Here is a 13,726-nt window from a genome sequence, read left to right on the forward strand (position 1 = left end):
ATATTATTTTTGTATGTTCTAAAACATGTCTGGTGGGGGTCTTGACGGATCCCCTAGGCTCTCTTTAGATCAGGATTTAGGCTAGCCCCGAGCCAAAGAAGTGATTCTCTGCTTATTCTTTTTTCAGTACTGTAATTTAGTTTTCAGGTCTTTTAAAAAGGAAGAAACAATATCCATTATATTCATTTGATGTTATCAGTATTCAGACTTTACTAAGAGATATTTGTTCTGTTACCGTATCTGTGTGTGATAATAATACACTTGCGACTTATTTCCGACTCCTAGCAGAAGATGATGCGCCAGGTGACCAGCAGTGACTTCTGCATGAACAGCAGGCCGTCGTGCCTCGCAGAGGACGGACACCACCCCGCCTCCCACTTTGACCTGTGCACCTCACAGTCCAACAAGTTCTACCCTCCTCTTCCTCCATCGTCCCTCCAGATGACGCTGGCTCCCATGGCTTTACCCGCCCAAAGCCACAAATCCATGGTGTGCCAAAGACAGGAAGTACTCGTTGGTGATCCCCGCTCACCTGGAGATATACCAGGCATTAAAAGCACTGACCAAGCAGCAGATGATGCCAAGAAGAAGAACAAAGGCGCCGGGAAGACAGGCAGACGTGGACGGCCCTTGGGAACTACCAAGCTAGCCGGATACAGAACCAGCACGGGACGACCCCTCGGCACAACCAGAGCCGCCGGGTTCAAGACGAGCCCGGGAAGGCCGCTAGGTACAACCAGAGCGGCGGGGTACAAGGTTAGCCCCGGACGACCTCCCGGTAGCATCAAGGGCCTCTCTCGCCTCAACAAACTGGCTTACGGGAGCACCTGCAGTGGAGCGGCTTTTCCCTATCCGCTACCACACAAAGAGATCCTCTGTGAACCCTCCTGCAAAGAGAAGACCGCTAATGAGTAAAGTTTCTGCTCTGTTTCTACTCACCCTCCATTGCTGGAATGAGAGACACACGTGTACAGGTTTCCTGCCAGATATGGGTGATTGTAACCTTTCTAGTCTGCTGCGAGTCTGAGAGGAGGAGATTTTCTATATTGGTGTTGGTGTCATCTGTGTGCCTGCCACCTGATATAATACTGTTAGTTTTACAGTGCTACTGCTGGAGGTCTATAGCATATGAAAGATTTCACCACACATGACCGTATCTGTTTTCCTGGAAGAAAAAAAATAATACCAGATGTTGATTGCGCAAGGGGTTGACTAATAACTGTAATGCTAGTTCATGATAAGTACCATTTTTAGTGTGCTATATGTAGCATTTAACACCATTAAATTATTCTAACATTTGTTTTAAACACCAGTATAATGACCATAAACAAAGGAGACCATTGTTGGGAAGATTGATAGCAACAACTTTGCCATTCAAGCCAGAAGAGACTGAAAAACAGGTTGTTGTAAGATGATTTATAGATATATAAAAACTGTATCAACCTAAATGACATCAACAGAAAAAATATATCTTGGTTCAGGCAAAATGAAAAACTGAATAATAAAGAAAAAGGAAATTGGTTTTAGTTTATGGGGTTATTTGCCTTCTATATGATGTACAATCTGTTTTGCTCACATTTTTCTGCATGTTAATCACACTGCAGTTTCAATGTCATATTAGCTACTGTCATTGGACACATGAAGGATAAGATGCCAGAGTGGTTACATTGTCTTTGCAGCAGAAAGGAAGTAGGTTTTGTTGGGGATTTAAAAAAAAGCATATGTAGCTCCTTTATGTGTCACATCTGTAAACTGAGGCATCACACTCCTTATTTTGATTAACTGCTTTTAATTGGAGCAGATTCAGTGAAGTGGTTGGGAGTTAAGTGCCTTGGTAAAAAGGCACTTCAAAGACATGTAAAAGGAGAGTAGTGACTCTTGCTCACCTTCCCATTCACCTTCACATATGTGCATTCGTTGCGAGAAATAACATAAACCAATTTTTAAACCAAAATAGAAAACTAAAATATGCATAAATATATAATAATTTCCCCCCCTTTTGAACTGCTAAGACATTTGCTTATATGGATAATGGTTGCCTGGTTGCCTGGTTGCCATGTAAAAGTTGCCTGTTACTGCACCACTCTTCCAATAGTTTGGCTGCATAACAAATTTTCTCTAACTTTAACTTTAATTTTCTCTCTACACAAAGTGACTCAGTTATAACTTTTCTTCAATAAAACATTCTTCAATTTAAATTAGAGAATACTTTCTAAGACTAAAAATCTAGCATTCAATTCCAACTTTCAATACCTGACAGGTTTTTATTCATGTTGCTACAGACACATTTCAGTCATTTCACAACAATCATCAAAGCTCTTATGTAGTTATTATCAAATCTGACCAAAAGTTGTGGGAGTTTTTTTCTATGTTTTTTTTATTTATTTTTATTCACAACTCCTATAACAAAATCTGGCATTGCCAACTCAGTTTTGTACCATTGTGACGGTTTATGATACATCTACAGCATCTATAGCTTGCTTTACTTTAAAAGGGACACTTTATAATGTAATGTTATGTCACATTGAAGGGAAAATCTGTCACCCAAATAATGACTGTGTCTTTTGTGTCACTGGCTGCATTATCTGAAGAAAACATGGATACAAATATGGCTAATAAGTGAAATTCAAGCACAGATCATTTATTATATGTCGCTTTAATGTTACATGTATCCCAAGAAAATGAGTGGATGGATATTCTAAATATCAGCTTATCTGTAACATGAATGTGTCACTGAATGCATTGATTGATACGGCATTCCCATTGTAGTTATAAAATGTATTGACAAAAACTGTATTTGATATTTGTGTGACGGACATTTACTTAAGTAAAACCTCAAAAATTGGCATTCTTCCTCACAGATGAAAAAGTACTTCCGAGATATTAAAGCTCATTTTAGTCAATTGAGTAATGAACAAATGAGACTATCACTGAGAAGGCCTCTACTCTGAGATGTTATACTGTGAACCGCCTTGTTAGATTTTCACTTTCTAGCATGTTCATCCTCTTTAAGAAAAAAAGCTTATGGAGCATTTATAACCACTAGCACTGCTATGAGACAGACTACCAATAATCTCATTCATGGTCTCATTTGTTTACAATGGTCACAATTATGACAATTATGTGTTAACATTTCAATTGCTTCTGAAATTGCACAGGAAAAAAAATCACATTGTAAATCTTATCAAATCTGTTTTTATTAGAACAATGGCAAGGTGAAGTCATGTGTTTTTTTAATGTTGATATTTATTAATGTTTTTTTTTAAAGGTACATTTCCATTTTTTCCCTGTAGGAAACTTGAATCTGACTTTTGGGGAAGTTTTTTTTTTTTTTTTGTATGAAATGCTGATGTAAAATGACCTGACAGGATTATTGGTTTAATATTTCACAACATGCTTCATGCAACATAAATAGATCAAGTATGATTTTGATCCAGAATAACTGATTTGGCTGTTTGTATTCAAGTTTTTATTGTTTAGAAAAAGACTCAATTTTAAACCTTTCACTCACAAATGCTCAGTTTCATGTCAATGTCTCATTCAAATCCTGAGAGAAAGGAAACACCAGTGCTTCACTGAGTTCAACTCAAATCACAATAACACGACAAAATTTGAAATGGTTACATTTGGTGCAATAATCTGTCGTATGTATTGTACTGTGGTAACTTTGATACTATCGATTTTTATTATTGTTGTATTTTGATACTTGTGTACAAGGCCTTCTATCACTCGTTTTGTTGATGTGTGTAGTGTTATCAGAAGTTACTGAAACGTCACATGAAAACATCACCCTCCTTTACCAAAGAATATTATGTTATCTAACTGTAGGCATTTCAATTTTTGATTTTGATTTAAAAAAAAATGATTCCAACATCTCAAAATATCCATAGCATGAAAGTTTTTGTGTAAAATGTAATTGAAAAAACACTTGGAGACCATTATCCCATAAAAGATAATATGATTGCATCTGAAGCTCAAACGATGCAGGTGTACATGTTTTCATGGCTCAGACGATTAAAATGACAGTTTCTTGAATGCGTTGTAAATTGCTGTACGTTTCATTGTTTTTATTCTCATCAGTTATTCTACTTTGGAAGTAATTCTCTTTTTATATATATAATTCTTATGTAGTCATGTTTGACATTTAACTGATATTTTTTTTGTTGAGGTTATGGCTGACTGGGTATGTGGCTGTCTCCCATTCTGAAGTTTGTGTTTTTGTGCACAGTATTATTATTAAGTTGTATTTATTCTCTTTTTTTTTACTTATCTTGTTTTAAGCTTTAGATGCACACAAGGAGGAGGAACCTAACATGCCAGCAGGATACAGAAGTAGCTAGAAATCACTTTTCACAGACGACATTTTTACATGTGACAGCAGGGAAATCACACAGGTGTAAATAATCAAATGAATGAAGGCTGAAGCTCGTTTAGTTGAGTCAGCTTCACGGTCCTGCTATCATGCTCACTGATACACTGTTGGGCTTACTGGGAACTTGAACAGACCAGAGCCATCATTCATGTTATCAGTATATCAGTAACACCTGAGACTTTCCTCCAACTCAAAATGTCTGCTGTGAAAAGTGTCATGTCCCCTGGTTTTTCTTTATGGAAAGCTTAAACATGTTCTTGGGTATTTTTGTGTCAATTATCAAGGCAAAGATTTTTTTTTTTTTTTTTTGTTAATCTTGAACATTTAGAGTTTACACAAGGCTTTGACAGTGCATTAATGGGGCAGTGGCTTCTGTGAGTCATCTTAATCTCAGATTGAGGGTTTCTTTGTTCGGTCTTCCTAAAATAAAAGTGACATGTGTTCCTGGGGTTTACAAGCTCCTCAAAGATCCACAAGGGTTTTGGGTTCGTTGGAAATGATGTTTGATAAATGTAGCTAAAATCAGAAATGTTTATAATGTTTTTTTGGTTTTTTTTAATGTATCACCTTTTATATTTGGTGTTGATTCTGCAAGATTATGTTGTATGGATGGATTTGATCATTTATATTATTACAAATGGCATTATTTGAGGTTTTCTCACATCTTCAGCCCCCTATAACTCATTGATATATTGTAATTTATTTAATACTAACACAATTAATGTATTATTTTGGGTAATATTACGAATTGTAGAAAGTTTACTTTCTAGTACAGTAGCAGTAGATACCTACTTTGCTCAGAAAATGAATATAATACCCCAGGTAGATGTTTCAGCTTCTTAGAAAAACAAGGGAGGCTTAGGTTTGGTTTGAGCAGCTGGTTAAAATGTAATTTTATCCTGCAGCCTCAACCTCAACCTTGATATATAGAAAGTTTCCCCAGGGGGGAAGGGCACCATTTACTGAAATACAGGAATTAAAACTAGATTATTACACAGGGAATCCTTACACAACAAAGCCATTGATCAAGATTTGATGGATATGAGAGCTGCCTTAGTGTTCTAACATTTCAGCGTTTATTTTGTTTTACTGGTACACAGAAACCTGAGGCATTTACCTGCTTTGCTCAGTTGATAATCCAGGTGTGGGTTTAGGTATAAAACTTCCTTCTCCATAAGAACACCTGAACAACACAATCATTTTGTGTTTATAGTCTGTCATGGTATCCCAGATGTTTGCCTTTACTGCACTGCTAACAGACTAATAGGTTAAAAGTTAGATCATGTAATGTTAATTTGCCATCATTTTAACACACTGAAGGGCTGTGTTAATTTCTTTCACTATGTAGGTTTGAGTTTTTATGTAAAACACTGTTAAATCAGAGAACCCAGTGTAAGAAGTTATAGTATGTTATTGGAAACAATTTATTGTCCCAAAGATGCTGATGATAAAAAGCAACTAAGTGGATGATTATGGAACGTGGATGACATTAAAAACACTAAATCATGAATTAATGGTTAATTTATTGACAGTCCTGCCATTTTTAGCTGTAATACAAGTCGAATCAGTGCTGACAAAAGACAAATATATTAATAGTTTGTGTTACATTTGCTATTTTCATTATTGATTTTGAGGGTTTTTTTCTCTCACCATCTTCAGCATTAAATCAACACATGGTCTGTTGTCTGTAAATGATGATTTATAAGAATATTACTTCACATTTTGAGTGTTTTTCAGGAGACGTGATGCCCAGTTATTACCGAAGTATGATTGGGGAAGCCTGTAAAGCTTTGTATAATTCCTGTTTTATTCCTGCATGATTGTTGTGGAATGTTCAAAAGTTGTGTAATAAATCTGAAAGTAAGACCGTCTGTTGCTCCCTTTGCAAACATTTCAGAAACATAAAATCAATATCATGATAATGCTATTTCTGGTGAAATTACTAGTCATCTTCACTATTTTAGTGTTTTTCTGGTAGCAAAATATATTGAAAAAGTGATTGATTGGAAAGGAATGTAATACATAACAAATACTACAAAGTTATTTATTCCAGAAATTTTTTACGAGCTGGTTTGTTGTATCATAAACTAAAAGTGTGAAAAGACAAACAAACACACTGTCAATCACTTGTAATCACTTTATTAACAATGTTTCAGTCCTCAGACCTTCTTCGGACAAGATTTTGTGATATATTACAGTACAAGTAGCATCACAAAGCATGATCTAAAACATGCATTTGTTTTTAAGATTAGAGGTTTGTTGTTCAAGAGGTGACTATTCATATATTACTAGGATCTTTGGATGCAGAATCTTCCTAAAAAACATTTAAAAACAACAACAACAAAAAACCCCACTAATTTACACTTAAAAAGATGATTTAAAAAATAAAAATAAAGATGACATAAGCTACCACAGAGTAGTGACTTTTACTAATGCTTTTTCATGTATTTGTTCAAAAATCCAAATACACATATATAAATATTTTTACACAATTTAGTTTTAATGAAGCTTATTGATTCAAATTCAATTCTGAGTAGAACAAAAACTGAATTGTCATTAGACATTTGCCTCAATATTTGACATGCCCATTATGCAGTAATTTGAAAATGTAAATATAATGCAATAAGCATATCAAGCAACAAGCAAGCATAATCAATAAGTAGAAAATTAATCCACAATATTCAATCTCTAAGAGGTGCAGTGTAGACACGCCCTAACAAACACACCACAGATAAACAGCTCAAAATCTCAGTGTGATTATTCATTTATACTTCAGCTCACATAACTCAGCAGTGTCTCCACTAATATTTGGAAGCCAAAATCCAGGATAGAGAGGCTGAGTGAACCTGGTCTGGATTCTGTGGAGAAGAGTGATGGTTTCAGAAACACTGTAGAAAGACAGTAAAAACATCTACTTCAGTGGCCATTCTTCACTCAACAACAGTCTGCAGTTTATCTCTGGCATCTGATACAGCTGTAATCACATCTTCAAAGTACCGGAGAGGGCGGCTATTGATGCTGGGTAAATCTGTAGATTCACTCAAATGAGAGAGTGAGGGGTAGTTGTTCAGAACATGGAGGTGACCTTCAGTGTGTGAGAGCTGGTCCATCTCAGCATGTTTCCTCCTCAGCTCTCTTATCTCCTGCTGGATCCTCTCCTCAAACTCTTTAACTTGACTTCAGTTTTCTGCTGAGATCTGATCTGCTGCTTTACTTCCGAGCTTCTTTTCTCAATGAGATGAATGAGCTTCTTGAATATGTTGTCACTGTCACTCACAGCTTTATCAGCAGAGAGATTGATAGCCACCATCTCTTGTTGGAACACTTTCACATCTTTCTCTCTGTCCTGGATTCTCTGTTAGATTTTTTGCTGACTCGCTCCCAGCTGTGTCTGCCTTTCAGCTCTTTCTGCTGCAGCTGAGACTGTGTTGTGACCTTTGTGTTCATCCATGGAGCAAAGATAACAGATACACTGTTGATCAGCGCGGCAAAAAATCTTCATCACCTCGCCATGGTGAGAGCAGATGTTCTCCTGAAGCTTTGAAGTGCCTTCAACCAGCTTGTGTTTCTTTAGTGGTGCTACAGTGTAGTGAGGCTGGAGGTGTTCCTCACAGTAAGAGGCCATACACACCAGAAAGGACTTGACAGCTTTCAGTTTTCTCTCAGTGCAGAAATAAAGTGTAAGAATCACACTCATTTAGACTACAATTTACAGCTGAAATGAGACTGTGAAACATTTAGAAACTTTTATTAACAAGTTTGTGATTTTTATCAAGTGAAAACATGTAATGTTAACTTTATGTGAAAAACAAGTGTAATGTTCATCTTAATTGATGAACAGTGTGGTTCAAGAAATGATAATGAATGCAAATCAAGAAAACAACAAACTGCATGTTAAACCCTTTCTGCAGCAGGTAAATAATTGGAAAATATCCACTTGATGGGATCAAGACCACATAAAGTAGTAAATATTTACATAAAATCAACATTTAAAACAATGCAAAGAATACCCTAGCTCGCTTATATTTCATCATGTAGGTACAGATTCCTATAGATAATTCAACACAGTGATCAGTACAATGACACAAATCATCAGTGTTGGAAAGAAACTATTGTACTAAAGTTCCTTTAGTACAATTTCGAGGTTCTTGTACTTTACTTCAGTGTTTCTATTTGATGCTACTCTGTACTTCTACTTCATCACACTTCAGAGGTAAATATTATACTTTTTACTGCACTACATTTGGACTCTTTCCTCTAGTGTTTGTTTTTTTTGCTGAAATATTGGATCATTTGAACATTTATTGAGATGAAACCATGTGAGAAGTTTAGAGGGGAAAAATCACTGTTATGTGTTAATAACTCATAGACATCTAAAATGTGACCCACACACTGCTTTTTTAAATTAAGACACCAAAAGCCAAAAAGGTTGGAAGCCACTGGTTTAATCTTTATCAATGTGTTGTATTTTAAAAGCTTGTTATATAATCCATTGTGTCAAATCTTCATCTGAAAAATAACTGTAGTGGAGTACAAAGTACAATATTTCCCTCTGAAATGTAGTGGAAAGGAAGTATAAAGTAGCATCATGTGAATATATTCCAGTAAAGTACCTCTAAATTGTACTTAGCGCAGTAGTTGAGTAAATGCTCTTAGTTATTCCAACACTGTATAACTGTATCATTTGGACTTTAGCCTTTTATCACTAAGCTGACTGTTCCGGAAGTTGAACTCGGAGGTGCCACACTTTCAGTCGTCCGTCGCACCTAATGCAGACATTGGTTCCTACGAGCCGACCAACAACAGCATCACATCACGTATCAAAATGTCGTGATAACTGTTCATATTTACATCCAGCTACATTTGGAAAATTATGACGGGGTTTTTGAACAAACTTCACATCTATGTTTTATTACTTACGTTGTATGACTGTAACTTTAACGCGTTTTCGGCTGTGACAGCACAAGGTAAGAGACACACAGCCGCTCCTTAGCTAACAGAGCTAGCCAAACACAGAATAGATAGAGGATTAATGTCACTTTTTAAAATCAAACTGGTTCTACTGGTTCAGGTTTTAGATAGATATCGACTCAACTAAACCGACCCTGTCCAATGCTGCAAACCCAGACTAATTGACATTATATATGGTTGTAAATTTAAACATTTGTGAACCAATGATTTGATCAGTAATTTCATTTGAGAAGCAAACTTTGTGTTCTCACACTTAATAATGTTGAAGTGTACAGTATTTGTTAAAAGCAAAATTAGGAGCTTAAATGGCTTTTTATTTTATTGGGCTTCATCTAGCTGGAGCTAATTTGACATTTTTTTAGATCATGTCAGCTGAGCACCAGAATATATAATTTAGCTCTGTGAAAATGTGTTTGTATTAGATCTTTAGTTGGCAGCTTATTAACACAACAGCCTTGAAATGAATCCTAAATATCTGAAAGGACATAAAGGTTATTTATATGTTTATGTATGTTTAGTAAATGATTCAAGTCTGTCTTAAAACAACATGGTCATCATTCTTCATGTTCATACTGGCTGTTAAAAGATCCCATTTAAATCTGCTTTCAGTGTAAATGATGGGTGTCAAAATACACAGTATACACAGTAATTTTGTACAAAAATGTATTTAAATGTTTATGTGAAGCTTACATGAGGCTTCATTCATATCAAGTTGATATCTGCCACATTTACTGTATTTTTTAGCATCAAATACCCTCTTTGTGTTTTCCTGTTGAGCTGCAGTGGAAGTATAGTAACAAAAAGAGGAACTAAAAAAGACATTGAAAGATATCTACGAGAATTGACTTTTAGGACTTTTACATAGCATCATATTAGCTTCAGATAAACATTTAAATACATTTTTGCACATAAGCAGGCTTGTGGATTTTGTCCTCTATCACTTATATTGTAAGTGCGTTATGAAGAGATCTGCTAATGGTCAGTATGAACAGCAACAATGATTACAGCAAGTAAAACCTATTTTCAATGTCCTGACTGTAGTTTTAAGAAAGATAAATGGGCAGCATAGTGTTGATTAGGACTGCAACTGATGATTTTTTTCATTGTTGATTAATCTGCTGATTATTTTCTTGATTAGTTATTAATCTTTTGGTACATTAAAGATCAAAAAAGAGGAAACATTTGCTGTCATATTTCAAAAAGTCCAAAGTAACATCTTGAAATGTCATGTTTTATCCAACTAACAGTCCTAAACTTTTAATTAGCTGTAATGGAAGAAACACAGAAATGCAGCTTTCCTTGCATTTGACAAAATCTGAGGACCTGGAACCATCAACATTTTTTATTGCATTTCTGCTTGAAAATGAGTTAAATGATCTGTCAGTTATCAAAATAGTTGTCAATTAATTTTATGTCTATCAACTAATTAATTAATCGACTGATTGTTGCAGCTCTAGTGTTCATATTATTTGATTGATCTTATCTAGCTTGATATTCAAACTGAATTGTAGGTCAATCATTAATTCTGTATTAATAGTTAAACAAATAATGGGTTGTGATTCAGAGATGTGGAATCAGGCCAGATGTTTTTCAGCTTCCTTTAATGGAACATTTCCCAAATGTACAAAGATCTGGGACTTTTAGGTCACTCAGTAATTCTGATGGGAGGTAAATGTGAACTTATGACAGAGAAAAGGAGAGCTGTCATTAGAAGTAACAGATTGTCTTCAGAGAAAAACTGCCAAAAGCTCATTTTTAGCATTGTAAAAGACAAACAGGAAGGACAGCTATTAAAGAAATGTCGTACATACGGATCTATTATTTACTTTTCAGAGAATGACAAGTCACTGGAGCTCACACCGTCAGAGGATGCAGTGTCCGACTTGGAGAACAGCCCCAAGTTTGTGGAGTCAGAGGACCTGGACGCTCTGCCCAAGAGGCAGTTCAAGACAGCTGAGATTGCAGATGCTGTGATGGGAACTGAAGTCCCCATTGATCCATCTGACATTGAGTCTCTCTTCCCTAAAAATGTGAAAGATTTCCAGTCAGGCTTCTCCCCACCTTGTGATGAGAACAGTGGCCTGTGTGGTTCACCTGCTCTGACTGCCAAAGGAGTGTTAATGAACGAGAGGACCTCTGAAACGTCACAGCAGGTTAATGACTAGGACCACTATGACAAAAATATTTATGAGTAGCTGCCTCCTATGAATTTCTGGTACAGTGTGGCTTTGGTTTTGGGACTTTACCAGACACTTCCAAACTGCCCTCAGTTTGTAAAATAGGATTTGTTCAAAATCACAAAAGAGATTTTCTCACACTTTAGAAAGCGCCTTCAGGAGTAAACTGCACTTCACAAGTAAAACTGGTGAAATCTCCCTTTAAGTGTTGTTTGGGTTTAGATTTTATATTTGGATGTTATCTGAGCATCAAATTAAGACAGTAAATACAGTGATGAGTGCAGTACCCAGCAGTGACCTCTTCAATCTTTACTTGCAGGTCACTCTTGAAATGGTGCATGCAGACGTCGTGACAACAGAGGAGCAGAACTCCACAGAGACCGCCAAGACGTACAAGGTCAACTGTGACAAGAGGAACATCACAGGAATGGACAACTTCACTGTGCAGGTCCTCAACATTTCACAGGTATGTTGCTGCCCTCTGAGGCTCACTGGTTGAGGGATGCCATGAAGGATGCCCTCCAGACATGAATTAAGACTTAAAAATACTCCGCAAGGAACAGTGATGTGTGTCAGATCTGGGTGTTACACCCAAAAGCTAAATCTGTGTTCCTCATTTCTCTCAGGACCTGATGGAGTACCTGAATGCTAACAGTACAGAGTGCTCTGTGGTGCTTTTCTTCACCACCTGGTGCCAGTTCTCAGCCAGTCTCGCACCTCACTTCAACGCCCTGCCTCGAGCCTTTCCCAGCATGCATTTCCTGGCACTGGATGCCTCGCAGCACAGCAGGTGAATACTCACATTTTCAGGGATTTGCATGTGTTGTCTCTTCCTCCCTGAGCTCTTCCTTTGTGGCTTGGGTAACGTCGACTAGTAGCTGTTAAAAATATTCATCACTTAATTCATTTATCTATAAAAAGTCAGAAAATCAACTTGAAAAAAACATGAAAGTAAAGCTAATTGTACACTGAAGCTGCAGGAAAATCCAAACTCTGCTGTTGTTGAGACCATTTTATAATAACATTTAAGGTCATAATTAGTGGTGATGTTGTATCGAATTGAATTATATTGCGAGGCGTTTGTAATATTCTGTCCCTAAAGCATGTACTGCAAATGGTGGCGGACAAAACAATAGAAACACCTTTCAATATAATACAGATGAATACATCATAACTACAGCCTCAAGAAACACCATAGAGTTGACTCAACGACCTTTTAAAGGAGTCAAAACTGAACATTAAAGGGTTCAAACATCTTTTGAAGCAGATATATGATTATTCTCTATATTGGATCAGATCAATGACTCAACTCAATATCTAAAACTGAATTTGTCATTAGTTGTTCTCATATCATGTTCTGTTGTCCACCAGCCTCTCCACGAGGTTCGGTACGGTGGCAGTGCCCAACATTCTGCTGTTCCAGGGGGCCAAACCCATGGCTCGCTTCAACCACACAGACAGAACGCTGGACACGCTCACTTCCTTCATTACCAACCAGACAGGTACAGTCAGACTAGAAGTTTGTTTTTATGTTGAAGACTTACTTGATGAGATAATAATTTTGTCAGTAAAGAAAAAAAAAATTCTGATTAACTGTTTTTGTGCCCCAGGGTTTGAAGCTGACGCCGACAGAAACGTGACAGACGCAGACCTCTTGGGCCCCCTCCCCAGTGTCCCGGTGAGGAGCATCGACTGGTTGCTGGTCTTCTCTGTCCTCTTCATCATGGGCTTCACCACGTACGCCATCTTGCGGACTGACAGCATCCGCTGGCTCATACCTGGACAGGAGCATGAGCATCAGGACTGAAACGTACAGACTGCAAATCACTGGATGTAAACTATTATTTGATAACCGACTGTGTTTGTTATTAAAACTTCAGAGTTGCTAATTTGCTTGTGTTTCAATTGTTTGATGAATAAAATGAATGACATGATTTATATTAAAGATAATGATTTGTTGGAGTTGGTTATGTAAAAGTCTAATGAAAAGGCTTGTGTTTTTTTTGTGGGGGAGGGGGTGAATTTTCGTCTGTGCCTATTAGATGTGCTCATTAGATATTCACTTTTAGCCATCATTTTTAAGTATTGAGTACAAAAAAACTAGCTCTGGAAGGCATGAGGCGGATCACATCAAGCAAAGGATGCTGCAAAGAGTAAAGTCAACTTAATCGTTTATACACATTTTATACTGACACATATAATTCAA

The 13,726-nt window shown here is 36.7% G+C and overlaps 2 protein-coding genes across 2 annotated transcripts; both read left to right on the forward strand.

Moving 5' to 3' along the window:
* The first annotated feature begins 291 nt into the window (after positions 1–291).
* On the forward strand, positions 292–915 carry c13h5orf24 (chromosome 13 C5orf24 homolog). Its single transcript, XM_053332397.1, has one exon. It carries the CDS (start codon positions 292–294, stop codon positions 913–915), a length of 624 nt encoding a protein of 207 aa, XP_053188372.1.
* An 8,235-nt stretch (positions 916–9,150) lies between these two features.
* txndc15 (thioredoxin domain containing 15) lies at positions 9,151–13,454 on the forward strand. The gene is made up of 6 exons (XM_053332388.1): positions 9,151–9,339; positions 11,177–11,496; positions 11,840–11,986; positions 12,147–12,310; positions 12,892–13,022; positions 13,131–13,454. The coding sequence occupies exons 1-6, from the start codon at positions 9,246–9,248 to the stop codon at positions 13,325–13,327; spliced, it is 1,053 nt and encodes a 350-aa protein (XP_053188363.1). The 5' UTR covers positions 9,151–9,245; the 3' UTR covers positions 13,328–13,454.
* Positions 13,455–13,726: the final 272 nt, after the last annotated feature.

This window comes from Scomber japonicus, chromosome 13, assembly GCF_027409825.1.
Source record: "Scomber japonicus isolate fScoJap1 chromosome 13, fScoJap1.pri, whole genome shotgun sequence".
NCBI lineage: Eukaryota > Metazoa > Chordata > Actinopteri > Scombriformes > Scombridae > Scomber > Scomber japonicus.

Bases quoted from the DNA above. Each gene is read 5' to 3' on its own strand.
- txndc15 (XM_053332388.1), top strand. From the start codon at position 9,246: ATGACGGGGTTTTTGAACAAACTTCACATCTATGTTTTATTACTTACG. The intron at 9,340-11,176 runs GTAAGAGACACA...TTTACTTTTCAG, and splicing joins TTCGGCTGTGACAGCACAAG to AGAATGACAAGTCACTGGAG. The intron at 13,023-13,130 runs GTACAGTCAGAC...TTTGTGCCCCAG, and splicing joins CTTCATTACCAACCAGACAG to GGTTTGAAGCTGACGCCGAC.
- c13h5orf24 (XM_053332397.1), top strand. From the start codon at position 292: ATGATGCGCCAGGTGACCAGCAGTGACTTCTGCATGAACAGCAGGCCG.